Source organism: Eucyclogobius newberryi, unplaced genomic scaffold (genome assembly GCF_026437365.1).
Source record: "Eucyclogobius newberryi isolate DKJ021-1_F unplaced genomic scaffold, fEucNew1.0.hap1 SCAF_6, whole genome shotgun sequence".
NCBI classification, from domain to species: domain Eukaryota; kingdom Metazoa; phylum Chordata; class Actinopteri; order Gobiiformes; family Gobiidae; genus Eucyclogobius; species Eucyclogobius newberryi.
Genome location: NW_027316278.1, coordinates 18,205,155 through 18,231,097, shown reverse-complemented (window position 1 = coordinate 18,231,097; position 25,943 = coordinate 18,205,155). Strand labels below are relative to the sequence as shown.

Genomic DNA, 25,943 nt, shown 5'->3' with positions numbered 1-25,943 from the left:
GTCTGATTGCTCAGCCAAGGTGAGTGGGGCCCCTGAGGGCCAAAACAAACATGAACGCAAATCATGGCTCCAGCCTTTTCCAACATACACTCCTGTCAGTGTTCATTGGCACATATGGGCAGAAGCACATCAGACTGACAGCCGCTTCAATCACAGTGTGGAGCCTGTCGACTCCAATCACATAAAGACCTGTGGGCCTCACTTCACTGAGATGAAGTATATGCTTATAATGACGTTTGATGTGCTGTGTCAGCGGAGCCCATTAAAAACAATTTGCCTATTGGGGTCACAGGAGTAAATGCTGAAATGTAAGTTACAATTTATATGATTGTAGTTAGAAATAGGCTATTAAGCCTTTCTTTGACCATACAGAGTGAGATCTGTTGTGGGTTTGTCCGAAGGGACTTTGAATGTGTGCTGAGACCGGTGGAGATGATTGACTTCAGTCTGTCATATCGGTTGGTTCAACTCCTTTCACCACCTGATCTACCTGACAGCTCTGGCCTTCAACTGGTACAAGACCAGCAGGCATTAGGAGCCATATTCCAGAAAACATTGGGGCCTACCATATTCCCTTTGATCGGACATAGCAAAATGATAGGCCCTTTTATATTTGACTTACATTGCCATCTTCAGGACGAACTTTGTAGCTACATATGTTTCAGCATTTTTCACTTTTACTTTATACCATAAAAACTCATAATAATGCAATCTTGGTAACAAATATTTCATCGTGTAGCATTTTTCTATACCTACTGTAAATCAAACTGCATTTAACAGGGAAAGTAAAATGTCCAGTCATCACCATTTTACAGTTTTACTTGGATGTTCTGCACGCACATGCCACTGAATGTGGACGGCATGTAGATGTACCAATAGCTCATTTGGCCTTGCCCAGTATGACTTGTCCCCATAGTCACGCTCTTGGACCGGCCTACACGCGCCTACACGTCGCTGTAACGCAGAGGTGTGTCTTTAAATGTATGTGTGGAGGCGGAGCCAGAGCCACAGCAGCGCACGAGCCGGGCTCAGTGGATGGGAGCAGTGCCGCCGAACAGAAGGGACGACATCCATGGCAACCACCATGGCAGGTGGGAGCAAAAACAACGAGGAAAATAATTCTACATGTAGATGTAACTGTGTTATACCTTTGTTTGAACGTACCGTGAAATAGTCATGTTTGTGCGTGTTTCAGAAGCGGACACTCGTCAGCGGCTGGTGCGCACCGTCATGAAGGAGGTGGGTGTTTTCACTTCAGCAGTTATCGAGATGGAAAAACAAACACTTTGTGTTATTAAGCACTTGTGCTCAGCCAATATACAGGACTGTACAGAAACTTGTCACCTTTTTCTGCAATGTTTGTATAGGTCTATTTATTTGTTTCAATGTCTAAGATGCCATTCATTTAAACTATAAGCTTCCCTGCTTAAGTGTATTGTTCACTGTTTGTAGTGTCATTAAGAAGTAGTCACGTAGGTCTCATTCTTTCACGAGGGAAGCCACTGTATTGTGTGCGGAGTACGGGCTGTTTTGAGCTATATATTTATTTTATGATATTGTTTGAAAGGTTTATTGCCCAGTTGTTGTTGTTGTTGTTGTTGTTGTTGTTGTTTATTTCTCGTCCCATATAAACAGACCTGATGGAACGTCATATGGAAAATGAAAATTAACTTGAACAAAATGTATTATAAACTGTTTTGAAAATAACTTTCCATGTTATGTAGGCCTATATTTAAGGTATTTTTTGGTACTATCTAGTCACTACTTGGTACATAAATGAACATACTCCTTCTCATGTGCACCCAGATAGAATCACTTCATCTTGTAAAAAGAGAGAAGCATAGAGTCAGGACTGTGATTTGTTTTTCCTTGAGACCTCTTATCAGTGGAGACCAGACCCTTTCCAACACTGGTCCCACCTCCGCTGCGCTGATAGCATTTGGTGACTCCCTTGCTCCTAGTTGCCAAATCCCCTCAGATGGTAGCCAAATCAACCCATGGCTTTCGTTTTACAGTCGTTTAAGTTCATACAGAAATATGTCACATTATATTTAATCAACACATTAGTGGATGTCTGTATTTTGTGTCTCTGTATCGCATCCGTCATGAAGAGAAATCCATGCTTGTCATTTTCCTCTGATTTGTGTTATTATCACTGTGTTGGATCAACCATATGGTGTCTCTTGCCTGTTTTCTCACACTTGCCTCGCCCATCTGGTTTGGTGCCATAGTCTTCTCACCTGAACGCGCGTCATTATCCAGAAAGCACAGGATGTCTGGAACCACAATTACCTTCTGGCACAAAATAGCTTTGAAATGGTCTCTCCTTTGGCCTCGCTCTGTCTGTCCAAATCTATCTCATTCATTTATCAGTATGTCTGTTTCATGAATGACAGATGCAAATGTATGAGAACCGGTGTTTGTTCATTGAACCAGAGAATAAGGAAAAGACACACCAGATATAACAGACACACCACGTCTTCGGGAGTAGGTTTCACTGTTTTTTCACTGTATGAAATCAGCTTTCACACAGTGTGCTTGTAAGCGACCGATACAAAGTGTTTGTGGGTGAATAATATTTGTTTGAATGTTGTTATGGCTGCATGATTTGACAATTGTGTACATGCTTGAAAAGAAATCTTTGTAATTACCAGTTAGTTATTGCTTTGAATCAGTCACCCTTGAAATCAAAACACATCTTACTTAGTTGCAGGTATAAAAAAGCTGATTAATATCAACATTATGTCCCCGCCTGGATAAATAGAGAACATATATTTTGTGTTGTTGTCTCTTTAAACAGTGTTTCATTTCTCAGTGTTGTGCAGGGGTTAGTGGCTGGGTGCTTCTGTTGCTTTTTTTGAAGACAACTTATGAGCTCTTTTATCACTGTGAATAGTCCCCTTTGGCTGCATTGGTTTGACGGAGAACCTTTATCAGGCTTTGTGCTCTCACTTAAACATTCATGGACCTCTAGTTGTATGTAAACGCTAACACATTGTACACAGTGTATGACACCTTTATTATTTCAAGCTGTTGTACGTAGCTGATCATGCACTGTTAAAAGTCACCCATCTCTCTTTATTTCAGCCATGAGTGAATGTTGTTGACGTGTCTTCTTAGGTGGAAGTGATACACCGTGCGACACATGCGGTCGTCATAGAAACACGCAGGTTGTCTGAGCCTAGACACTTGACTACAAAAATTCCTCGGAGTACAGATCTGTAGTCCTGATCAGCTGGAGGAGAGAAGGCAGCCATTAGCATTGATAGTACTTTTCACCATTCAAAAGATAGTTCTGTTTCAGATTGTTAATTGCTGTGGCAACAGTCGTCATTTTTCTGAAACCCGTATTGCTCGTGTTAGAGCACAGAAGATGCTTAGCCAGGTTGAACAGTATACATGTATATGGCTTATTGAACACACCTATCACATAGAGATGTCAAGATAATAGTGATTATTCAGGTCACAATATAATCATAAGAACCAAAAAAATAATAATTGTGAACATTTTAGAAGCAAAATTAAGATTTTTTAGTTCAATCAATAGCCCAAAAATAGACCTAAATGTAAGTAACTTTAGTTTATCTTTCTGTGTTTGTCACATTTACCATTGGTTTGTCTTTCAGAAAGTTCAACATTGTAAAGGACTAAAGTTGGACTAAACTCAGACTAAAGTAAGGCAGGGATTAATCCACCAAAACAAAACCAGAGCTAACAAATGTAATGCATGACTTAACCATCCAAATCATCCAAAAGTATTTCATTTTTTGGGATTTAAATAATACAGTCTACTTCATCCATTTGTGAATTAATATTTCCCAAATATTTCCATTGTGTTCATTTAATTGCGTCTCTTTCTCCCAGCTGTCAGAGATGAGTCAGCTTAGGTTTTACCCTGCTTCAACAGCCGAGGTGCAGTCAGTACTCAGTGGGCACACTATTCTCAGCACCGTCGCATTAACAAGTAGCTTTGTGTTCTCATGATAAAAAAAGAGATTGCAAAATGTATCTTTTTCAAATCTGCATTATAAGTAGAATTGGATACATCTCTTAAGAAACAGCATAACAAAAACACATAGAAATATGGACAGATTTGTTCATTGCTTTTGCATGCATTTTCTGTTTGTTTACTGGATGTTTGACGCTAGCAGCCACTAAGTCAATACAGTGACAGGTGACAAATGAACTAAAGCCACATCCAAATTAGACTTGCTCTGAACTGAACTAGAGGCACAAACAACACAAAAGGTTTTTTCCCTTTTGTATTGCCAGCCATGATTGTCTTTTCTCATCAAAAGTAAAGCATGCTCATGTTGGTTTGAAATGGCAGGTTTCTCTCTCGGCAATATCCCCCGTGTAAACGGCAGGGGTCAAGTGCTCCTGCGTGTGCTGTTGTACTGTTCTGCTCTGCTTTGCCCAGTAGTCCCCTAACAGTCAATAAGGATGACTCATCTCGTCATGTCACTGTTAGTGACAATGGTTTTTACTCACAGCTCTTCAGTGGTGTGCATTACTCTGTAAACTGTTGTAAGCAGTCTTCTATATGTTCTTTTAGGTGTCATTTCACACATCGGTCGTATTTTGGTTCTAACACACTCAGGGGTCTTGTTCATGTGTCTATTTTAGAAGAATATTTCACACCACTATTTGGCATTCAGATGACCAGTACATAATCTATTATAATATCATATTCATATATATTTATAAGTATTAAAGCTATATATCGCACTAGTTTATTATTGTGACAGGCCTACTTTAAAATCAATTTTCCTTTGAGTCGCAGAATCATTAATTAAACCATGAGCATAACAGTTTTGTAATAGAAAATTGAACATGTTTTAACGCCATAATTGAGCATACTATCTCATAATACATGTTTCAAAATGCAATGTACGAGGTCTTGAGGAGGCTCTAAACAGCTGTGAATGCACCAGGTGGAGATGGATGTTTTCGTTCAGCCAGTGTAATGGGACATTGTGGACCGACTAATTTGGACAGCAGGATATTACAGCTATCTGTGTCCGGAGGTTAATGGTCCCCAAACACGGGTCCATAGATCGGTCCTCACTCATTCTCTATAGCTTTAGATACAGGGAAAAGCTTGGTAATCAATGAGACACATTAATCAGAAGACAATTAAAATATCATTTGCATAAATTGGACTAAATTTATAGCATAGTTAAAACAGAATAGTCCCATTGTAACACTGTTAACTGGTGAATGCTCTTTTGATCCTCGTAACAGCAAACTGGAGAGTGCCAGTGAAAAGTAATCTGTTATCAATGCAGTTAGAGACTAAACAAGAGCTGAATATCAGAACTCATCCAAATAAGGACTGTGTTTGGGCAAATTAAGGACTAGATGATGAACCAATGAATAACGTCTAAAAAGTTGTTTGATATGACTGGAGGTTCATAAACATGCAGATTAATATTGCAGGTTTGTGGAGGAAATTGCATTAAAATAGTTACAAAACATTTTTTTTTTGTTTCAACATTTGTGGATTTCTATTTTGTATGTTTCTTCCAAAGAACTACAAAGGCCCTTGTCCACCATCCAAAATTATGACATCATCAAACTCTTGTGTTCAATAGTTGTGGTAAGAAATCTGCTGGAGCCCGGTCTTGTGGGGGTACAGGACTAGTGACATGCACCCAGCTCATTTTGACAATGTGCACTTAAAATGTGAAATGGAAGAATGATGGACAATGCAATGTAAGAGAATGTTGGGGGGGGTTGAAAGGTTGAAGTGAGAAATGGGACAGCATTTGTTTGTTTTGTCTACAGTTGTTTCGTTTAAATGTGTTCCTCCTGATATAAAAAGTGTGATGTTTTGCACTTGCTCATGGATTTGTTAAGAGCTGGTGACTCATCCTCCAACTTCACTTGTCCCACTCACGTTTGTACTCCGCCTCTTTTTATGTATCTCACTTCCTTCTAATTATCTTTTATTGTGTATATTGCTCTGACCTGTGTGTGTTAATGTTTGGTGGTGGATACAGATGGAAGAGTGACTCACCAGCATCGCTCTCATTGACAGGTGAAGCAGATCATGGAAGAAGCTGTCACCAGGAAATTTGTTCACGAAGACAGTAGTCATATTGTGTCCTTCTGTGGTGAGTTGGCACACAATTTAACAAGGTTCTTCAAATGTGCCAAGTCAAGTCGTAAAAAACAGAAAACATACATTTAAATGTGCCAAATGTTATTTAGTGCTAAAAGACACATCCCACTTGCAAAACAAGCACTCACACATTCTTCTCACTGTAAAAAATAATGATGATACATTGTTGTTCACTCATTAATGCATTTAAGCAGTGGTAGTCAATAATAAAATGTCTACTATGGTTGTTAAACCAATTGATACCTAGATGTTAATTGATACTAAAACTAGCCACAAAACTATGCAGGTATCGATACTGATAGAAATGAGAGCTGGCCCCTGTCAATGGTGTATCCCTGCCTAAGGCCCAAAGTCACTGGGACCTCCACTCCTAATAGGGAACAAGTGGTAGAAAATGAATGAATGTTTAATAAGAAATGATAATGAATTATTACTGTTATTGTCTGACGAAGGATCCTCTGGCATTGGGCGGATGAACAGTGTCAGACAGCAAAGTGTTACCAAAGCTTATCAAATATGAGTGAATCATCCTTCCCACTCACTAATTAGTTCAACACAAATGTCTGCAAGTTTTTTCCTCTGCACTGAATCAACACTACTTTTTTTTCCCTTTTTAAGAGCGTTGAGGCTGCTGCTGCTGACACACTGGCCTTTTTTAATACAGCAGAAGTGGTGTCTTTTGTGGTAGACTGTAATGATCTTGCTGTGTGTAGAGAACATATTATGGCCTTTGCAATGGTTTTATCTGTCACGCAGCCCAATGGGTGCACTCCAGGCTATCTGCACTGACGCTTCCCCTGACCCTGTCTATTACTCTAACTGCACATCCTCTCCAAGCAGTGATGTGCCGCGAGATGAAAGCAGAGGATGGGTGCACACTGGGAAGCAATTAGCCTCCACTGTCTTTACTAAGGATGTGTGTGGTTGACATCTACTCGCTGTTGCTGGATTATGCAAGTATTTTTGTCTGGTATCAATTTGCAAAACAGGTTTAAAATCTACTAAAATATATTATAGGCTAAAAATACTGAGCATTTATCCCTGAGATAAATATACATTTACTCCTAGATTGTAGATGTTTGAAGCACATTAACCTCATTGCGGTCAAATTAAAGCTGCACCACATAACTTTACTGTTGGAGAGTCTGTAGCCTGCTAGACGCCATGGAGATGTTAATGGTTTGGTTTGTATGTTCCACACATGCAGTAAGAAACAATGCATGTTTTTCAGTAGTATTTTTGAGCAATTTTGATTCAAGATTATGTGTTTAATGGGCAAACTGTCAAACATTTTAGGCAAAGCAATAACATCCTCCTGTAGACCAGCCTCCTGTAGACCAGCAGGTGGCGCACCCTCCTCCAGAAACATTGCATAGAACACCTTTAAGAAAACACATCACATGTCCATTAGTCCATTAGTGAAGTCTCTGATGCACTCGGTTACCACAGATACAGGGCGGTTAGCAGCACTTCAATGTCTTGGCTGTATGTGTTAACTTTAACTTTATTAACTATACTGCATTTATTTAGTGTTTAATCCACAGTTTAAGATGCTATTTATTTATGAGTAATTGTCATGTTTTAGTATTTAGTTTAGTATTTAGCATTGACTTAATGTGGCAACAAAGAATGAACTTTATTGAGACCTTTTGTGACGTGCTTTGTCTAGATGTTTAGCCTCTTGATCTTAAAAATGTTATGTCTTTAATGTCTCAAGAGGCTAAAGGTTAGAAGGAATGTGAAACAAGTCAGAGTAAAACATGATATATGTGAGTATTCTAGGTAGCAACAATGAGTCATTTCAGTTCAATATTATACTACTTTTACTTGTACTTTTTATCTGGCAATATCATTAGTTTTTTTGTTCATCATTTCAATGTTGTTGACCTGTGAACCATCGTAAAATCGTGATGTTTATTCTCTCAATACTTCTTAATTTCACATAGTGACTTTCTTACCCAAGGAAACTCACCATCACATTCAAATATCACATTGTGTGATCAGTAAAGAGGTTGGCAGATTATAGTGTTATTGCCCCACTCTTTTCAGTATTGCTAATTAACTCCGTCCACATGCATCATCATAAAAGATGACTTTAGTGCAATATCTGCGAGGCACGGGAAATAGCAGAACAAAATAAAATGTTTCATGTGTTCAATGTTGTCAATTAATCAATGAAAATTGAAATTGAATTTGTCACACTGATCAAATCTGCATTTATTTAGTTTATAATATCCTTTACAAATGACAAATGGTCCTGTATTTTAATGGAGAAATACTTGCTAAGCTTGTAACTAGATCTTAGAAAACATCTTCTAAAATACATGGGATTCTTGTTTTAGTTTACCAGTTCATATTTTAATATTCTGATGAAACAATAATTCACGAATTGCCATAATTCTGATATAAGTAGTATCAATCCAAAATAAACCTCATCATGCAGCAGACACTGATAGTCAGATGAGCACAAAGAGAGAGACAGATTGTGATGTTGATGATTGGCCACAGCCCCTCGTTCACTGCTCGTCTCTCACTGGCTCCATCTCATCACTGTTTCCCGTGGTAACCGCAGCCTCCCCTCTGACCCCATGTGAACAGAGCCGCAGGATTAGCCCTGAGAGCCAATGCAAATGTCAACACAGAGCTAGCCAGTGCCACATAGTGAGGAGGGGAAGAGGCCTTTCTGTTTTTCTGTTTTGTCTAGTTGTTACGGAGATTAAAAAGCATTGGTTTTATTGTATTAATTGACCCAAAAGTAAAAAAATAAATCCCAGACAAAAGATACAAATTCTAGCCACTCAGCATAGAGATTTAGGATTAATTGGTTCCCCAGTAATGAATGATGCAGCTGTTTGACGCAATTAGCGATCTGATATAGTCCTTAATTGTGACACATTTAGAATTCAGAGAACTGCTTAAAAGGCTGTGAATAATTATCTACTGCAGTTATTGTCATTTAAATATTATTATGTGGACAATGGCTGCTCAATTGGAACATTATTTGATAACATTGCTATAATATACTTAACTGTTTTGTATTCTTAAAGCTCTATTCGAACTGGATTAGTTTTAATTATCGACATTCGCAGATTGAGAATGACTCTTGGATGAGGGTTATGAGGTCGAAATGTATGTTTTTTTCAAAAAACTGAGTCCAGATGACTACAGTGGGATCTTTTTCTACAATTAGGGACATGTGTAAAATTTGCTCGGGATAAACAATATCGGTAATAAACTTGTTTTTGCAAACCTTAATCTGGAAATCAACGATTTGCACAAGGCAAGAAAGTCAGATGAGTCCCTAGGTAAAACTAATCCCGTCCAAATAGGGTTTTTGTCAACTCTAAAACTTCCCTTCTTTGAATGCCATTTATGTTGAACGAAAATGAAAGTCAAGCCAGCATTATGATTCAACGTTATTGGCAATACCAGGCTTTTTGCATATTTGAGTTTTAACTTAGTTATTGTTGTCTTGACTACAAATGGACTTTTGAATCTCATCTCAACAGCGGCAGTGGAGGCCTGTGTTTTGCATGGACTAAAGAGGCGGGCGGCCGGGTTTCTGCGCAGCAACAAGATCGCGGCTCTCTTCATGAAGGTGGGGAAGAGCTTTTCTCCTGCAGAAGAACTGTGCCGGAAAGCCCAGGAACTCGAGCAGATCCTGGAGACCAAGTGAGACGCGCCACTTTCTCTGGACACATCAAAGCCCTTTTGATCCCAACAATCGTCTGCAAGCTTTTCATATTCATTTATGTTTATGAACCAACACCAGTAATAGACCACATGATTTTCCCAAAGTAATTCAAAAGGAAATAGAGGTGATCTCACATGGCAGAACGATAAATCAGCACTCCAATCGCCATTTATTAGCCTACGGGTGCAGTACTTGGACCAGAATTAGTAACCACAAACTAGGACAAAACCTGCATATTTAGCTACAAATTCTTCTGCATACATTTCTGTCCTCTAGAGTGTTATGAAACCGAGCTACATTATGCACTTTGTCATTTGCAGGCGGAGTCAAAGTCTGCAAAGCCAGGACAGTCTAAGAAAGATCCCGCGTCTACCCAGCCTCACGCCGCAAACCGTCAAAAACCTGTGGATCCGCACCGCCTTGTTTGAAAAGGTTCTGGATAAAATTGTCCTCTTCCTGGTTGAGAACTGCAGGTGTGTTAAAAAGACAAAATGTTTCCATAATGACATAATGTTTCCATAATGATGTTTAATGTTTTACAACCTCTGATTTCAGTAAATATTATGAGAAAGAGGCTTTGCTGATGGACCCTGTTGATGGACCTATCCTTGCATCTCTGCTAGGTAATTCTTCACCATTACTGATAATAATACAGCCTAAGAAAGGACTCTTTAGTGCGAGAGACAGTGAAGCTTACATTGTGTACAATTGACTTAACTTTTTGCCGTAGTTGGACCTTGTGCTTTGGAGTACACCAAAATGAAGACCGCTGACCACTTCTGGACTGACCCGTCCGCTGATGAGTTGGTCCAAAGACATCGTATCCACAGCGGCCACTGCAGGCAGGACTCTCCAACCAAGAGACCTGCCCTTTGTGTAAGTATATCACACGAAGCCAACATTTATCTCATGCACAACGGGACTCTTTGAGGTATTGTCTCATTCGGGTTTCATCATGTGGAGTGCAATGTGCCCAGGAGGAACACAGTGTAACTTCAACCTGTTTTAGCATTTTTAAAGGGTTGCATAGTAATAGTTAGTTCGGAGCATTTCAAAATCAAATAACCAAAAAATGCTGATTTTTGTTGTTGTACTTCAGCTTTCCATAGCTATGTGCTACTAATTTCTACAAATAAAAAGCAAAGATGAGATGAGATCTTAGAAACCCGAACACTAATCCAATTGTTCCAATTGTTAGTGGAAGAACTACATCTATAAATAGCGTATCTTTTGTACTTACCTTTTGTGTCAAAGACAAGAGACATTAGTAAACAATTGCTTTTCAAATCCAGTGTGTGTCCTGAGTGATGTGCTCATAAAGACCAGTCAAGCACCAAAGTGGAACCAGTGATTTGATTTGTTTGTTTGACTGTGTAGATCCAGAAGCGGCACTCAAGCAGCAGCATGGACGAACGCCCCTCCCCCTCGCCTTCAGCTCGTGAATATGTTGAGTCACTGCATCAAAACAACAGGGCCATCCTCCTTTTTGGAAAAAACAATGTGCTAGTGCAACCGGTAAATGTCCTGTTCATCCTACCAGTATACTTAGATGTTATAATGTCTGATTAACCAGTAAAGACAGTATTACTGTATGTTATTTTTTATTATTATTACCATTATTAGTATTAGTATTAATGTTCTCCTTTTATTTAAATTAGCTAAAATAATACATTTACAAAAATGTACCACTGATTTTCTTAGTTAATGTTAATAGTAATAATAATATGTATTAATAATTAACAAAAATGTGTATGTGTCACATCACTGGGTCGTTGGTGTCGCACTGAAGGCCCCCAAGTGTGGAAAACATTAAAAAAAAAAAAAACTACATTGGGGGCCTAAAGGTTGTCCACAAAACAAGCACATATAAGAACACTTAATTTGAAATAAATTTTACAGAAATGTGTTAAAATTTACTACTTCAAATTAGTATTTAGCCTATTCAGTCATTATTATTTATATATTTAGATCTAAATCTGAAATATGTTTAAAAAAAAAGAGTCAAACTATTACATCTTCTTTAGAAATTATTGTGAATTATTGTTGTGGGGCCGATAAGAGGAAAAGGGGGCCGTGATGCAGCAGACAGGGAAATGCTGTAATAGTATAAATAATATATAATAATCGTGTTTTCTTTATTTATAAATAAACCAAAATAGTGCTACTTAGTCACAACTAAAGATGAGCGTTGCTCTTTTTAATAAGATGAGTCTCAAATGTAAATAACCGCAGTATCTTTTCTAACAAATACGTTCAGAGGGATGACATGGAGGCTATCCCCGGTTACCTCTCCTTGCACCAGACTGCGGACTTGATGACGCTGAAGTGGACTCCAAATCAGCTAATGAATGGTTCTGTTGGAGACTTGGACTACGAGCGCAGGTGCTGACAACTTCTGATGCTCATATTTAATGTCTTATGTGGCTTCTCCTCTGCACTGTTGGTGTTACTCTGAACTGTTGCTGAATAATGCAGTGATTGTGCGCTCACGCTACTGTTGATCTCAAAAGGGTTATTCTCAGCCCACCAGCCGCCAGCAGATGGCTTATTGACTCAGACATCTTTCAAAGCAGTAGACCGTGTTATGTTCCTGTGTGTGCATGGTTACTCTCACCAAAAAATTGATTATTTCATTAAGACTCTCAGCGTGCTGTTTATTAGCCCTGATCCACATGTTCCACCAAATTTCCATCAACAAATGAGAGAATGAGCCTTGTTTTTATGTTCTTTCTCCAATCTATTCTTTCCTGTCAGCTTTATCTTCACTATCTTCTCGTGGGCAGATGGGCTGTATTTTAAAAGAAATTAATGATTTAAAGATTTAAAGAATATAATAAAATAAAAAAATATAATTAAAAATAAATAAATATTGCCAAAACTATGAAAAAAGGTGCGACTTATAGTCCGGAAAATACGGTACACTACTTATTTGAACATACCCAGCCCTAAGGCCATTTGATTATTTATTTTTACAAAGGTTTTATGTCCATTGATCTAATTGTGATGATTTATTCCGACTTAAGGCAAACACAAATAATGTAATCGGAAATGGACTGATTCGTTTTTGAAGATAGATTACACTGAATGATCTCCTTTCCATTGTCCTTTAACTTGAAAATATTAATTTCACATGGTTTTACGCTGGAAGCAAAGCCGGCTTTAGACTCAAATAGCTCACCTCCTCTTTGATTCATATGTATACGGCACTTTGTTTTCAGTGTTTACTGGGACTACGCCATGACAATCCCTCTAGAGGAGATTGTGTATTTGCACTGTCACCAACAAAGTAAGTCTTGTTTCCGATCCTAGTACCATTTTCCCTCACTATACTCATAATATAATCACTTGATCGTCATGCAGTTGACAGTGGTGGAACTGTGGTGCTCGTCAGTAAGGATGGGATCCAAAGACCCCCTCTACGGTTTCCCCGAGGAGGACATCTGCTCCAGTTCCTGTCCTGTTTGGAAAATGGCTTGCTTCCACACGGCCAGCTGGACCCTCCACTCTGGTCTCAAAGGGGAAAGGTCAGCACAAAATCTTTAGGATAAAAAAAAAGAAAGAAGATAAATTAAATTGCTCAGAAAAAATGCCACTAACTCAACTTACAACTGAAAGCTCAATAAATCAATAAAAAAGATGTATTTATGAGAAGCAGTGGGTGGTGCTTTTTTTTTGGAGTGATGCTGATGAATGCTTTGAGCTCTCCCACTCTACAATAGCTGTCTCCAAAAATCTATGGCTCCATTTTAAGACTAGCACTATATCGACAAATAACCAGGGAATCCACCCAAACTTGTTTGAGCTATTATTGACCTCAATGCATCACTGGTCTTCTTTTAAATGTAGTTCTTCTTTTAATGCAGGGAAAAGTGTTTCCTAAGTTGAAGAAGAGGATTCCTCAGGGCTCCACAGACTCAGTGTCAGACAAAGAGGAGGATGAAGCCACTGATTACGTCTTCCGCATTTTGTTCCCCAACAGTCAGTCTGAATTTGGTGAGTAATGCCTCTGCTCTTAGGGAACTCACATTTTTCAGAGACCCTTAAAATCAGAAAAACTAAATTAGTTTTTCAGTGTGAAACCTGCATTATTTTAACAGTTTTAGCTGCATTAGATTTGAAATCCTACGAACACATGTTATCATAATGGTATCATAATCAGAGGATGAATCTGAAAATACAAAAACATTCTGAAGGTGAGATTTGCCGGACAGTTAAATTATACATATTTCTGCAACCAAGCTATACAAGGACAACATTTTTGAAATCATGTTTTGCCTTTAAACTATACTTTTTTGTGAATTGCTGGGGAAAAATATTCAGAGAAACAAAGGTGGGAAATCGATGTGAATCCAATCCAAACCCATGAATGTGTTTTTCATCACATTTTTTGCTCATTGTACACTCTAGTGTATACAATAGGCTAAATATAAATAGTGTATTTTTAAACGTGTACAGATAGAGTTCTAGTTGCCAGTGCAACTGAACAGTCTGTTAAGGTTGAATCTGTTCTTTGTGTTTTTGTTCCTGAAAGTGTCCTTGACCTCGTGAGTTTACTTTATCAGTATATGTTAATGTTGCCTATTTGTTTCCTAAACGTTTGTTCTTAGAGCATAAACCACATTATAAAAAGCTAAGTGCCATTTAGTGCTGCCAGTCTAACTGTTAACTGCCTATCTTAGCATGTTAATGTTAGTTGTATCTTACCTCCATTTGTTAACGTTACTTGTTTATATTTATTCATATGCTGTAACATAGATTTAATATGTTCCCTGAATTATTCTTAACTTTTTTTACAGAAAACCACACTTTCACCTTTGTATAGCTGCTCTCTTAAGTTCTTCTTTCTCTGCTCAATTTGTTCATCATCATACAAGGGTTATCTTGGCCTTAAATTTGGTGTTCTGGCTGACAATCCCAGTTGAAGGAGGAAATAAGTACAAACATTGCCTCTTATTCAACATTTTAATGTAAATTCAAAATTTGCTTCCAAATACAGTGTCTGTATCCCATCCTCTCATCTCTCCCTGTTCTTTCAACCCAGGCTGTGCAGCTGTCCCCATGAATCCCCCTCACGTTCCAGAATTACCTGTAACATTTGTCTCATCTTAGTTGGTCGTCTGTCCTCCTCAAATCCTCTTTCACCTGCAGTTAATAACCATTTCAGCTCCTATTCTGCCGCCGGTGACACTTATTGATGCTGTCTGCTATTAAGTCTTTGCCCACTCCGCCACATGCTGCCAGCTCAAATCACCTCTCTGCTCTGCATTTTAGCCCAGTAACCTTTAAGTGTAGACAGGTGACTGATTGATTAAGGCCTGCAAATCAATTAAGGCCCTTGTTAAGCTGACTATTATGTTTTTCTTAGTGTTTAATTAAACACCATACAGATACAACACCAAAAGTTATCTGTATAGAATATACAAATACTTCTCTATATTATGTGATAAATATATTGATAAATATTTACATTGTACAACCCTACTCTACATAATATTATCTCATGAGATTTAGATTAAGATACAAGCAGTCGAAATGAGTTTCTTCCGCTGGGTGACTGGGCGCTCCCTTAGAGATAGGGTGAAGAGCTCAGTCACACAGGAGGGGCTCGGAGTAGAGCTACTTCTCCTCCGTGTCAAGAGGAGCCAGCTCAGGCCTCTGATCCGGATGCCTCCTGGGCGCTTCCCTGGGGAGGTGTTTCAGGCATGTCCCACCAGGAAGAGGCCCCGTCGAAGACCCAGCACACGCTGGAGGGACTATGTATCTTGGCTGGCCTGGGAACGCCCCGGGATCCCCCCGAAGGAGTTGGAGGAAGTGTCTGGGGAGCGGGAAGTCTAGGAGTCCCTGGCCCCGGATAAGCAGAAGAAGATGGATGGATATTTAGATTTAGTGTCCGATATAACCAGTGTGGTGTGTCTGTATTGTGTTGCAGCTCCGCCCCCAGACTTAATAGACCGTGAGGTGACGATGTGGCATCCCTCCCTCAGGAAGTCCTCCTGCTCCTCCTGCTCTCCGGGCAGTTTCTCTGAGGGAACTATGCCCAAAGGATGTAACCATGAGAGGTGAGCAAAGTAAAGGCCGCCCTGATTTATGTGACCAAAACACATGTAAATGGCAGTGGGAGCAAAGCCATGATAAACCAGCAATTACCTGGAAAAAACGTGACATTTAGCTCAGCGCCAGCGACAACAGGGCTTAGAAATTAGATGATAATAACTGCAGATATCAACTGAATAGAGGATTGAAGAAAGCGCAACAGTATGAATGAACAGAGTCATTTTTTATTTAAATCATAATACATTACTGCCACTATAATTTGAATAAAATATGTTTACCTTTTCTCTTAACATGCCAAAAATACCGTACCTTTTTTTTTTGACCTTTGTATGTAATTGTTGTCTTCTGCTGAATAATTACTTGGATGGATGAATAGAAATATGAAGAGTAATGCATCATATATTTATTATCATTGTGAACTTAAAGGATGACTGTGGATTTCAATTTGAATATTTTTTCTTTTAAATCTCAGGGCTCCTCTGAAGCTGCTATGCGACAACATGAAATATCAAATCATTTCACGGGCATTTTATGGCTGTATGTATTCTGTTTACTATAAACTACTCACTGTGTTTAATTTCCCCCATGTTTGTATGGATTAATGTGAGTTATGATGTTGTTATTGTTGTTCAGGGCTCGCTTATTGCCGTCATCTCTCCACTGTGCGCACACACCTCTCGGCTCTTGTCAATCACGCTATTGTGGACCCCGGTTTCCCTCATGACGCCTGCAAAGGTTTAACGACAGAAGTGTGGCAGGCATTTCTACAAAACTCAACTGTAAGCACTCAATCTACCTATCCATTGTTATGTAGCCATGCAGGTCTGTGGCCGAGCCTTCCCTGCCCCCTCATCCGTATTAATCCGCTGCTCGCCCCATTAGTTTCTCTGCTTTGTGCATAAAGCATGACTAATGGCCCTGTCAATCTCCATATCTGCACTTTATTTGAACGTTAATTACTGCTTATTAAGCCGCCATGAGCTTTCTAATTAAAAAAGTAACGTGATAACATGGTGGGGTTGTTTATCATAACTGTCACATTTTTATATCCACACAATTCACTTGAACACTTATCTTCAATTTCCCAGGCTCTGCAGTCAAACCAATTACAGCGTACATGTATTCGTTTTTGAGTCACCATGTAATACTTCTTACTTCAATTATTATAAAGGCATAAAAGAGTTATTTGTGTGTTTCTGCAGTCCTTTGAGGAGAAGGAGCTGCAGCGTTTGGTGTATTTCGGCGGTGTGGAGCCCTCTCTGCGTAAAGAGGTGTGGCCTTTCCTTTTGGGTCATTATCAATTTGGGATGACAGGAGATGAACGAAAAGAGGTTTGTAGATTTATCCAAATTTCAATTGTATTTTGCAGCCCAAGATATGTAGACCCAATTTGTAACAAGAAGTGTGTGGTTCAATTTTATTTTCTGCAATAAATAAATACATAAATCCCCAAATAGCCAAAACTCTTCTTCTTCCACATTGAGCCTTGTGTAGCTTGTTGCCTTTCATCTGTGTTTTCACTTGGCTTTTCTAGATGTGATATTGATCTTGCATAATGTATTGACAATTTTAATCTACAAAAACAAAAGTAAAAACTCTCAAATGTTGAACTTAGTCTTTTATATCGATGACAAGGGCCATAATGGTTATACACTATTTATGCAACCAGCCCAAGACATTGGAATAAAAACAATAGACGTTTTACTTAACTGCAGAGTGGAAATGCATCTTATCCGCTGGGCTTGAACCCTCAGGTGGATGAGCGGATGCGTCTGTGCTACCAGCAGACCATGTACGAGTGGCAGAGCTGTGAGGAGATCATCCGTCAGAGGGAGAAGGAGCAGCACGCCGTAGCATTAGCCAAGTGTTCCTCCGGGGCCAGCATGGACAGCTCATGCCAGAGGATCGTGCACCATGACTCCACTGTGAGCAATGAGGTAAACAACAACACATCCCAGATAAATAATGTGGTTCATTTCGTCATGTCTCCGGGGCTGTAGAGTTTGAATTATTTTTGTTTTGTGCCACCATCATAAATATGTATAAGTAGTGCTGAGTATTTTGCTTGTTTGCAGTCCTCCCAGAGCTCCGACAGGCAGAGTATTGCTCGTCTGCAGAGTGACTCCAGCAACAGCACACAGGTATCCGCTCTGAATACTCAACATACACTCAGCCCCTTTCACATGTACTAATATTGTATAACCATTATTATTATTATATAAGCTAAGTTCCTACCTCCCGAAATAAGTAGCTTTACAATAGTAACTTTAGTCAATTTAAACTGCAGCAGACACCAACAGGCAAACAAGGCAGTTTACGTCGCCCGGATCGGCGTCACCGGGGCCCCATCCTGGAGCCAGGCCTGGGATGGGTGCTCCATGGCGAGCGCCTGGTGGCCGGGTCTTACCCCACGGGGCCCGGCCGGGCACAGCCCGAAAGAGCGACGTGGGGCCGCCCTCCCGTGGGCCCACCACCCGCAGGAGGATCCATAAGGGGCCGGTGCAGAGAGATCTGGGCGGCAGTCGACGGCAGGGGCCTCGGCGACCAGATCTCCAGACACAGAGACTAACTCTGGGGACATGGAATGTCACCTCGCTGGGGGGGAAAGAGCCTGAGCTTGTGCGGGAGGTTGAGCGATACCGACTAGATATAGTCGGCCTCACCTCCACGCACAGTTTGGGCTCTGGAACCCATCTCCTCGAGAGGGGCTGGACGCTCCACTTCTCTGGTGTTGCCCGCGGGGAGAGGCGGCGGGCTGGTGTGGGCTTGCTGATAGCCCCTCAGCTCAGCCGCCACGTGTTGGAGTTTACCCCGGTGAACGAGAGGGTCGCGTCCCTCCGCCTTCGGGTGGGGGACAGGTCTCTCACTGTTGTGGCGGCCTACGGGCCGAACAGCAGTGCAGAGTACCCGGCCTTCTTGGAGTCCTTGGGAGGGGTACTGGACAGTGCACCGACCGGGGACTCCGTTGTTCTACTGGGGGACTTCAACGCCCACGTGGGCAATGACAGTGACACCTGGAGAGGGGTGATCGGGAAGAACGGCTTCCCCGATCTGAACCCGAGCGGTGTTCAGTTATTGGACTTCTGTGCAAGCCACGGATTGTCCATAACGAACACCATGTTCAAGCACAAGGGTGTCCATCAGTGCACATGGCACCAGGACACCCTAGGCCGGAGGTCAATGATCGACTTTGTTGTCGTGTCATCAGACCTCCGGCCGCGTGTCTTGGACACTCGGGTGAAGAGAGGAGCAGAGTTGTCAACCGATCACCACCTGGTGGTGAGTTGGATCCGCTGGCGGAGGAGGAAGCCGGACAGACTTGGCAGACCCAAGCGCATTGTGAGGGTCTGTTGGGAACGTCTAGTGGAGCCCTCTGTCAGTAGGGTATTCAACTCACATCTCCGGGAGAGCTTCTCCCATGTCCCGGGGGAGGCTGGGGACATTGAGTCCGAGTGGACCATGTTCTCCGCCTCCATTGTTGATGCGGCTGCTCGGAGCTGTGGTCGCAAGGTCTCCGGTGCCTGTCGTGGCGGCAACCCCCGAACCCGGTGGTGGACACCGGAAGTAAGGGATGTCGTCAGACTGAAGAAGGAGGCCTATCAGGCCACTCTGGCTTGTAGGTCTCCGGAGGTCATCGAGGGGTATCGGCAGGCCAAGCGAGCCGCGGCTCGTGCTGTCGCAGAGGCAAAAACCCGGGCCTGGGAGGAGTTCGGGGAGGCCATGGAGGAGGACTATCGGTCGGCACCAAAGAAATTCTGGCAAACCGTCCGGCGCCTCAGGAGGGGGAAGCAGTGTCTCACCAACACCGTTTACGGTGCGGGTGGAGGCCTGCTAACCTCGACTGGGGATGTCGTCGGACGGTGGAAGGAATACTTTGAGGATCTCCTTAATCCCTCAGTCACGTCTTCCGAAGAGGAAGTAGAGACCGGGGACTCGGAGGCTGGCTCATCCATCACCCAAGCTGAAGTCACTGAGGTTGTTCGCAAACTCCTCGGTGGCAGGGCTCCGGGGGTGGATGAGATCCGCCCTGAGTACCTAAAGTATCTGGATGTTGTAGGACTGTCTTGGTTGACACGTCTCTGCAACATTGCGTGGCGTTCGGGGACCGTGCCTCTGGACTGGCAGACCGGGGTGGTGGTCCCTCTGTTCAAGAAGGGGGACCGGAGGGTGTGTTCCAACTACAGAGGGATCACTCTCCTCAGCCTCCCAGGTAAGGTCTATTCCAAGGTACTGGAGAGGAGAATCCGACCGATAGTCGAACCTCGGCTTAAGGAGGAGCAGAGTGGTTTTCGTCCCGGTCGTGGAACACTGGACCAGCTCTATACCCTCCATCGGGTGCTCGAGGGTTCATGGGAGTTTGCCCAACCAGTCCACATGTGCTTTGTGGATCTGGAGAAGGCTTTCGACCGTGTCCCTCGGGGTGTCCTTTGGGGGGTGCTCCGGGAGTACGGGGTCCGGGGCCCTTTGCTCAGGGCTGTCCGGTCCCTGTATGACCGGAGCAGGAGCTGTGTCCGCATTGCCAGCAGTAAGTCAGACCTGTTCCCAGTGCATGTTGGACTCCGCCAGGGCTGCCCTGTGTCACCGGTTCTGTTCATAATTTTTATGGACAGAATTTCTAGGCGCAGTCGGGGGTCGGAGGGGGTCCGGTTTGGGGACCACAGGATCTCATCTCTGCTGTTTGCAGACGATGTTGTCCTGATGGCTCCATCAAACCCGGACCTGCAACATGCACTGGGACGGTTTGCAGCCGAGTGTGAAGCGGCTGGGATGAGAATCAGCACCTCCAAATCCGAGGCCATGGTTCTCGACCGGAAAAAGGTGGCTTGCCCTCTCCAGGTGGGTGGGGTGTCCTTGCCCCAAGTGGAGGAGTTCAAGTATCTCGAGGTCTTGTTCATGAGTGAGGGAAGGATGGAGCGTGAGATCGACAGGCGGATCGGTGCAGCGGCTGCAGTGATGCAGCCGCTGCATCGGACTGTTGTGGTGAAGAGGGAGCTGAGCCGAAAGGCAAAGCTCTCTATTTACCGGTCGGTCTACGTTCCTACCCTCACCTATGGTCATGAGCTTTGGGTAGTGACCGAAAGAACAAGATCGCGGATACAAGCGGTCGAAATGAGTTTCCTCCGCCGTGTGGCTGGGCGCTCCCTTAGAGATAAGGTGAGGAGCTCGGCCACACGGGGGGAGCTCGGAGTAGAGCCGCTGCTCCTCCACGTCGAGAGGAGCCAGCTGAGGTGGCTCGGGCATCTGTTCCGGATGCCTCCTGGGCGCCTCCCTCGGGAGGTGTTTCAGGCATGTCCCACCGGGAAGAGGCCCCGGGGAAGACCCAGGACACGCTGGAGAGACTATGTCTCCCGGCTGGCCTGGGAACGCCTCGGGATCCCCCCGGAGGAGTTAGAGGAAGTGTCTGGGGAGAAGGAAGTCTGGGAGTCCCTGCTCAGACTGCTGCCCCCGCGACCCGGCCCCGGATAAAGCGGCAGAAGATGGATGGACAGACACCAACATATTATTAAGACGAGACACTACTTTGGTCATTTTTCTCTTTTAAAATACAAGAAAATTGTTCAATCTGCACCTTATTATTTAATTTAATCAACATATGGCCATAGATTAATATGTGGCATTGCAACTTCAAAGGCTGTTTTCTCAAAATGCATTTTTCTCACAGGGACATAGCCGCAACCACCATAAACAAGATGCTTTCATTTTGACAGTGTTCTGAAGGACTGCTGATATTAAATTGTAACTCCAAAAAATATTGTGAAATTTAAAGATGCACACCAAAAGAGCTGTATATATATTTTTTTAAGTACTGTAATATGTCGATAAAATGGCATTTTTAATCTGGCTTTTTACACATAAAATGCCTAATTTGTATATGAAAATATGACATGACATAACATTTATGTAAGTAAAAGAAGTTTGAAATAGATTTCTCTCAAGTTAAGATTCAGGTTTTCACTGGTCCTTTCTCTGCGTGTTATGATGTTTGCCTACAGATACTATATGTGTGGAAGGGGCTGATGATTCACTTTCACCACTAATAATCGTCTGTATCTCCCAAAACGTTGAACCAATATTCCTCACCCCTCCACTCTTTCTCCGGCTAGTCTCTCACATCCTCCCATCCCTTCCCCTGGAGTAGCCTGCTTTCCTTTGGCTTGTTCTTTCAGGTCTTTGAGTCCGTGGAGGAGGTGGAGCAGATCGAAACTGAACCCAGAACTGAAGAGCCCAAACTGACCCAGCAGAAGATGCCCAATGGGGCGCTGCAGAACGGAACGAGCTCGCCAGATTCTGGGCACCCCTCCTCGCGCAATTTCTCCGTTACTTCAGGCTTGTCGGATGGTTCGCTGAGCACTGAGGAGAGCGCCCATGCCCAAGCTCCACAAAGTCCTGGCAGACCTACACAAGATGCACATGATAGTCAGGCAAAAAGCAAAGAAGGGGTAGAGAAAACTCAATTGGAAGGTCCGGAGTTGCAGACTAGAGGAGAAGTTATGAATGAAGACAGTAATGAAGGTGAAATGAGGACAGAAGAGTCTGCTAATGCCATTATAGAGACGTCAGAGCTGGTTATTGAATCCTACAGAGAAGCTGAAAATGAGATGTTGAACTCTGAAGACATCCCCACATCTCAAAGTGTTTTATCAATAGAAGTGACTGATCCGATTGTGAAAAAAGAGGAGCAGAACCTTGTCTTGTCCACGGATATGCCACAAACAGAAACTGCCTACAACGAACTTTCGAATGCAACTGAGTCTGACGAGTCGCCCTCAGCCATAGAGATGGAGGAGATCCCCAAAGCCAAAGTGTCCCTGGTGCCCTGGGTCGGGACGGGGCGTGGTTCAGATGAGGAAGTCCCACAGGCCGGGGAGGGGAAGCCTAGTCCAGAGGGAACAGAATCAATATTGTCTGATGAGCCAGAAATGGAGAGCATCTGTCCGCACTTTGGTGATGGAGCAGAAGAGGTTAAGAAGGAAGAAAACTCAGAAGACTCCACTGGAGGGCCTTTCTCCGTGAGGATACATTTTTAAACTGCTTAAAACTGTACAACATACGAATTACAGAGATTTTTTAAAATAATAATCCTATACTTTTGTATGTGTCTCTCAGCAAGAGCTTTTGGATTTGTACACGCTCAACCTTCATCGCATTGATAAAGATGTCCAACGCTGCGACAGGAATTATTGTTACTTTACTCCAGCCAATCTGGAGAAACTGCGAAATATAATGTGCAGGTAATGACATTTCATGCATTTCATTTAAGTCCTTGTAAAATGAGGTTTCATCTTTTTTGTCACAAAACAATTACCTCTTAACATTTTAGTATGGTAATTAGTATCAGTACCTACATTTGAGTCCCTAGAAACCAAGGACTGGAGTGAGTTCTCTGGAGTTTTGAAAGTGACTGTTGTTCTGGAAATTAATTAGAAATTAATGAAGGAATCCAAAGAAAACAGAATGTCTTTTGTTTTATTTGCTGATAAAACTCTTTACAGCAAAGACACGGAAGTCATACAGTAAGTCCATTATGTGCAGAGTTACAATCTTCCCCAAAAGGGGCTGTGGCTGATAACAGTTTTTATACATAAGTTTTCACGTCACACAGGAAAGTTTGGGCAAAGATAGACAATGAAACCAGTTTGTACTTTGTTATGATAGCAATAGCTCAAGGTCTTTTTAGCACTTTCTCACAAAGCACAAAGCTTCATTCATTCAGTCAGTCATTTCCCTGGGCAGTTTAATAATGGTCACGGTCTACTTATTCTCTTTTTTAAAGTAAAAGTGTGTTTCTGTGTGCGCAGTTATATTTGGAGGCATTTGGATATCGGTTATGTGCAGGGCATGTGTGATCTCCTGGCTCCTCTCCTCGTCATTCTGGACGACGGTGAGTCACAGCTGATTCACTCTTTATTTACTTTATTGTCTCACATTTTTACAGTTATTCTCGGTAAAACAATGTTTTAGTTTGCCCACTCACTTGACACTGTTTCCTGTGTTTTTCTCCTGTTTGCAGAGGCCTTGGCATTTAGCTGCTTCACTGAACTCATGAAAAGGATGAATCAAAACTTTCCACACGGAGGAGCTATGGATACGCACTTTGCCAATATGCGCTCTCTGATCCAGGTTAGAAAGAACATCAAGCAATGTACAATTTAGAGGAAATAAAACTGCTTAATCTGATTATATTTTTTTTCATCCAAGATTTTGGACTCTGAGCTGTTTGAGCTTATGCACCAGAATGGAGACTACACCCACTTCTATTTCTGCTACCGCTGGTTCCTTCTTGACTTCAAAAGAGGTGAGACTTTGCACATTTTATTTCTCACACACACACACACACACACACACATATTTTAAAAATGTCTGGTCTTTTCTTTCAGAGTTGGTGTACGATGATGTGTTCTCAGTTTGGGAAACCATCTGGGCTGCCAAGTTTGTCTCGTCCAGTCACTTTGTCCTCTTTATTGCTCTGGCACTGGTGGAAATCTACAGAGACATTATCCTGGAGAATAATATGGACTTCACTGACATTATTAAATTCTTCAATGGTAAGAAAAATAAACAAATGAGTGAATAAAGATGCCTATTGAAGATGTATTCATTAGTATTAGATGTATTAAGAAGTACTGCAGAAGTCAGACTGTAAACAGAGAAAGGCATATACAGCTTAAAATGTTTTAAACTAAATTATATGATTAGTCATGTTATGTTAATGGGTAATTGTTGTTTTATTTAGGGCATTTTTCTTGACTTACTTGACTTAAGCCTCTGCTTCATTAACAGCATAGGCTACGGATTTGCCCTTTGCAACTTTACTCTTTAACTTTTGCAATCCCGTAATTTACACACGACTGATTGTATTGTCTCTTTCAGAAATGGCTGAACATCACAACATAAAGCAGATTGTGACCTTGGCTCGAGACCTGGTGTGCAAAGTGCAGATGCTGATTGAGAACAAGTAATTATGGCGTCCGTCCTCTTTGACTTCCTGCCCGGCTGTAGCAGCACATTAACACATCACAGAGGATATGAGGACAGCAGCTCTTACCACAAACCCGCACCAACCACACACACCGCACATAGCATTTACCTTCTCTGTTTTTGCTGCTATTTCTCTCTTCCTGGCTGTGTCCATTGTAGGCCTGGTAGGCCAATTGTGTGTTTGCTGCTTCATTAACTGTACTTTCAGGGGAAAACAAAACCTCCCACAAGTGTCTAGGTTTATCTGAGTGCACTTACTAATAACAGGCCCCATTCACACGTGCAGCCTTACTTCGGGAATTTACCTAGCTTTTTGCCAGTACAGGGTCAAGTGTGAACAGGCCAGAACTGTCTATCCTGTAATAAATTAGCCTAATGTTAAACCAATGAAGATTTTAAGATGGTAAATACACTGAACACTTTTGTTTTTTTAATGAGCCGAACTCACAAATCTTTATACACAAAAGGCCCATAACTCTCAAATATCCATGGGTTTCAGAATATGACCGTTGGCATAGCAATTTTGAATTTGAAACAAAATATTCTATCTTCTGAATGGGTAAAAAGTCCCCAAAATGTCCCAAAAACTGGTCTTACTGAGCAATTCTTGTTCAATATAATGATGCAACAGCTCAGTGACTGTGTGAGAGCACAGAGAGCCCAATCCCAGGTAAGTGTGAACAGAGCAAGTAATGTTCTGGGACCGAAGTGCATGTGTGAATGATGAGTGTTCTGGCCATCTGCACCTGGCATTCTTCTGGTAATGTGTAGGTGTGAATGGGGCTTTAGAGACTTTTAGCTTATTGATAAAATGAGATTATATTTATGACAAACTCATGAGATAATCATTTATATTTATGATATTAAACCCTATCTTACCTAAATACTGAATGTTAACTTTGTATCCAAATATTTTTATTATGTGTTAGAACACAGAACCAAAGTGAATTGAAGTCCATTGTAAAATCGTACTTTGTTACACAGCAGTAGATTTCAGCATTTTGACCCTACTGTGATTAACAACTGTGTTTTCTGTGTCTTTGCATTGTCTGCCAAATTATTATCACTGTACTTTACCTATCCTGCTATTCA

The 25,943-nt window shown here is 41.9% G+C and overlaps 1 protein-coding gene across 3 annotated transcripts; it reads left to right on the top strand.

Annotated features, from left to right (window-relative positions):
- Nucleotides 1-1,017: 1,017 nt before the first annotated feature.
- sgsm1a (small G protein signaling modulator 1a) lies at nucleotides 1,018-25,186 on the top strand. 3 transcript variants are annotated; one of them, XM_072432456.1, is made up of 25 exons: nucleotides 1,018-1,091; nucleotides 1,196-1,239; nucleotides 6,041-6,116; nucleotides 9,634-9,796; nucleotides 10,139-10,291; nucleotides 10,374-10,441; nucleotides 10,549-10,694; nucleotides 11,196-11,333; nucleotides 12,076-12,200; nucleotides 13,037-13,104; nucleotides 13,179-13,342; nucleotides 13,682-13,811; nucleotides 15,748-15,877; nucleotides 16,345-16,409; nucleotides 16,506-16,651; nucleotides 17,075-17,203; nucleotides 17,627-17,809; nucleotides 17,948-18,013; nucleotides 22,040-22,882; nucleotides 22,980-23,104; nucleotides 23,672-23,754; nucleotides 23,884-23,993; nucleotides 24,072-24,168; nucleotides 24,251-24,418; nucleotides 24,744-25,186. In XM_072432456.1, the coding sequence occupies exons 1-25, from the start codon at nucleotides 1,073-1,075 to the stop codon at nucleotides 24,830-24,832; spliced, it is 3,528 nt and encodes a 1,175-aa protein (XP_072288557.1). In that variant the 5' UTR covers nucleotides 1,018-1,072; the 3' UTR covers nucleotides 24,833-25,186. The 3 variants fall into 3 exon arrangements, with proteins under 3 accessions (XP_072288557.1, XP_072288556.1, XP_072288558.1); XM_072432455.1 differs by having other exon boundaries at nucleotides 21,977-22,882; XM_072432457.1 differs by lacking the exon at nucleotides 22,040-22,882.
- Nucleotides 25,187-25,943: the final 757 nt, after the last annotated feature.

Bases quoted from the DNA above. Each gene is read 5' to 3' on its own strand.
- sgsm1a (XM_072432455.1), top strand. The intron at 12,201-13,036 runs GTGCTGACAACT...CTTTGTTTTCAG, and splicing joins GACTTGGACTACGAGCGCAG to TGTTTACTGGGACTACGCCA. The intron at 23,755-23,883 runs GTGAGTCACAGC...TCCTGTTTGCAG, and splicing joins CCTCGTCATTCTGGACGACG to AGGCCTTGGCATTTAGCTGC.